The following is a 3,555-nucleotide window of genomic DNA, read 5'->3' on the forward strand; positions in this document are numbered from 1 at the left end:
CTGCCAAAGGGGCCAACAGCGGACACCAAAAAGTAGCAAAATTTAATTAGAGAATGCAAGGTCACCATGGGAAATGAGTCACTGGTTACATTACAATGAATTTATTTACACGTGAAGCTATCAAAAAATGAATCTGGAACTGAGGATCCAGCAGGTAATTAAAATAAAAAAATGGAAATTACGAGGGTGTGAATAGTACATCTCCAATTAGAAAGCGTAATAAGGCTTGAATTAATTTCAGTTAACTGGTTCTTGTGCACAATGGGGTGACTTCTATCCAGACTTTCTTGATTATCAAAATGGCAGTACTCCTAAGATGATTTGATTCACAAGGCAGGGTCGAATGAGCGGAAGAGTAGCAGGACTCCTGGAAAATGAATCCAGGATTAGCGTTCTAGTACAAAGAATTTCTCTCACATGAAAAATTGTGCACTATGGAGGTAATGGATCAGGTTAAGTTATTAGCCCTTGGTTAACACTATGGTGGGAATAATCTAATGCTGATCACTGAATTGAATTAAATTGCGTTTAGGACAAGTCATGGGGCGAGTTATGGGCTGCTTTGTTGGTAGAGTTTGGCTTAACAAAAGGGTCTTTGTTTAGGAGAATGAAAAGTGAAAATTCGGAAAATATAAGAGAGAAATTCATGGAGAGAAACAGAACTGGCTTGGAGACTAATTGCCTCTGAAGTACTTTATGCCTGTTGATGTTTTGAGCTCTGAACATGTGGGGGCTTGGCCGTCCGGATTCATTAGCCGCCCCCAGTGGAAGAAGAAAATGGAAAGCGCGACTGCACGCGTTGCTGGCTAGGTACGCAGTGTGTCGTTTCGAGGTCGGAAGCACTCCTTGTTGTTAACTGGCTTCCAGTTTCCGGGCATCAGTCATCTGCAAAAGTCACTGTCCAGCAAAAGGGGGTATGGAAAATAGGTCTTATAGTTAGGGACTTAAGGGTTAAGCTCCTAGTCTACCTACAGCCTGTTTTCATCCCTTGGCACTAATGGACGAGCAGCACCTACAAATCACGTGATGGTGGGGGCAAATGGGGAAAGCTAAGGTGCGTCATTGTGCTACCCCAGGTCAGGTGACGTGGGGGTGTTTCTCAGGCCTACGTGAGTTCAAATTCTGGGCAAACATCTTCCTTTCCGCCATTAAAGTTTGGAAATTTCGATTCCTTATCTGGCAGACTGAGAGGGATGAATGAAAATACGTGAAGGTCCCCCTTTGAAAGAGCATTCACCTTTCAGGCGTGAGAGTCTGTGGCTAAGTAAGTTATTCATCGACTAGTCAGCTAACATCCCCCTACATGAGATGTGTTTGGTACTGCAATAGCTAAATGGACCTACCTAACTGCTAGAGGGTACTTGTGCTAACTCATACTACAGCAAGTCTAACCTATACAAGTGTGAATACAACTACTGGCTGTCTTTAGACAGTGGAACTCTACTCTGAGCAATGGGCACAGGAGTAAATCTTTGACATAGCCTACTATCCTATGACTCTGTACTAAATTAAAAGAAGACACTGACCTATTTAAAAATGCAATTAATTATGGGTTCATAGAGACTCTATGGAATAATACATGCAAGAAATTTGAACATCAGTAACTTGAAGGGTTAATTATGGTAAGTGACCAGGGGATGTACTAGCTTGAGTACTGGATAGTCCTTTAGGTTAGGTTATGAACAGGGTTAGGTATTATAAAATGCCTAGGGTGTTAGGTGTTAGTCTACTTGGGCAGAGATCACACAGGCTACCTTCTCTGGGTAGGTGCCAGGATCACTCCGGGATAGAGAGAGGCATTGTGCCAATGAGAACACAAGTGCCAAGGAGAGCGTGTGCCTCTTATTGGTTAACTGGATCTCTTCTGCCCCTTCTTCTTTTTCGTGGGTCTCCAAGGCCTAGCTACGCCATTCCTAGGAGGTGACGAGGGCAACGACTCTGAGGAAAGGCCAGAAGTGCCATCAGAAGCAGGATCAGTGGTAGCCTGAGTAGCTATGAGCTGGTTCCCTACTTCAGGTGCTGTAACAGCCGTCGTAAGGGTAGAGCCAGCGTTTGCGTCCAAGCCGGACAGTTCCTGGTTGACCAGAGAAGGTGCAACATCAAGGTCTGCCAGAGGGTCATCCTTGGCAGATGAAAGAGACTGGGAAGAAGAAACGTCAGGGGTCGGAGGCTCACAATTGGCAATGACTAATTCGGTGAGGTTTGGAGGATCTCCCGTAGGAGGATCCGGGTCATGGATGAGATCCAGCACTGGCACTAACTCAGGGCCAGGCACAGGGATTAAGGTTAGTATAGGGGTTCCGTCCGAGATAGGTGGAGCTTGGCACTGCCCAGCACTCCCAAGTGGCACTGGCAGAGGATTGGAGTCAGGTGTGGCTGACGAGGGACCCCATGGGGTGCAAAACCCCTCGGTGTACCTGAAGTAATGGGAGACAGAGATTCCTGTCTTGGGTGGAGGGCAGAGCCTCTTGGAATTGTTGTGGCGGTGGTATCCGGTGTGGCTAACTTGCTAGGGCACCTTGCCCAGTTCTCGGAGTGCCCTCTCATGTTGTAGGTCCTGCAGCGGTACCGGGTGATAGCCCTTCGTGGTGAGGGAGGAGATTTTTGGTGGCCATCCTTTCGTGCAGACTGAGGACTGGGCCTGGAGTGGGTTGGAGAATGTTCTTTCCATGGCACACCTTGGTGAATGGAAGGTTGGGCTGATGGTGGCACGCCTGTCACAGTGGCTGTGTCCCTTTCAGGTGGGTTTGGAGTGGCCTCCCTGGTGGAGGTAGATAGGCAACAGAGTGGCTTGGGGGATGGACATCCCTAGAGAATGTCTCGTCCTAACAGGAACTCCACTCCGTGCCTGATACTATTCGCCATACCAAGGCAGTGAGGTTGAGTGCCCCAAGGGGTGGTTACCCTGAGTTCTACTGTAGGAATGGTCTTGGATTGTTCTTCTACCCAGGTCATTGTCCACCTGGTCTTTTCATCAACAGTGACACTGGTTGGCACTTGGGCCCATTCAATCAGGCTAATGTCTGAGCCAGTGTCTACTGTTTTTGGCAGGTCCACTGGTAGGCTAGAGCCATCCAGAGGTGCCAATGAGATGGACTGTGTCCAGACCCGCTCAAGGTGAGACATCTCTGGCGGCACAGCCATGGAGGGAGAATATGGCACTTATCAGGTTGACGTGCCTGGGATAGGACACATGTTTCAGGCAGCCAGGATATCCGGCAGTAAAGTGCCCTGGAGTTCCACAGTCTCAGCATGTTCCCTTGGGATGGGTTGATCTTCCTACAGGGATGGTTTGTGAAGAAGGTTGTGCAGACGTAGAAAGAGAGGTGTTTGGTGGTTGTTGGTAGACTGCCTATTGTTGCCCAACTTGTAGCAGCAATCAGCTTTGGCATGGCCGAACTTTGCAGTTGGTGCAAGTGGGCTTGTTCGGCAGGCCGTTCTTTGGGCTAGTTGAGCCTGAGAGGTACCCGGGTGGCACTATGAGGCGTTGAGATGTGCTGTGGGACTGGTTGAAAGTTTCCCAGGTGTTGGCCAAGTGGCAGCCTTCCATAAGTG

The 3,555-nt window shown here is 48.4% G+C and overlaps 1 protein-coding gene across 1 annotated transcript; it reads right to left on the minus strand.

Moving 5' to 3' along the window:
• Nucleotides 1–1,849: 1,849 nt before the first annotated feature.
• On the minus strand, nt 1,850–3,144 carry LOC136844084 (uncharacterized). The gene is made up of 3 exons (XM_067113096.1): nt 2,963–3,144; nt 2,519–2,761; nt 1,850–2,417 (listed from the first exon to the last, which is right to left on the minus strand). Exons 1-3 carry the CDS (start codon nt 3,142–3,144, stop codon nt 1,850–1,852), a joined length of 993 nt encoding a protein of 330 aa, XP_066969197.1.
• Between the last annotated feature and the right edge of the window lie 411 nt (nt 3,145–3,555).

This window comes from Macrobrachium rosenbergii, chromosome 12 (assembly GCF_040412425.1).
Source record: "Macrobrachium rosenbergii isolate ZJJX-2024 chromosome 12, ASM4041242v1, whole genome shotgun sequence".
In the NCBI taxonomy this organism is placed as follows: domain Eukaryota; kingdom Metazoa; phylum Arthropoda; class Malacostraca; order Decapoda; family Palaemonidae; genus Macrobrachium; species Macrobrachium rosenbergii.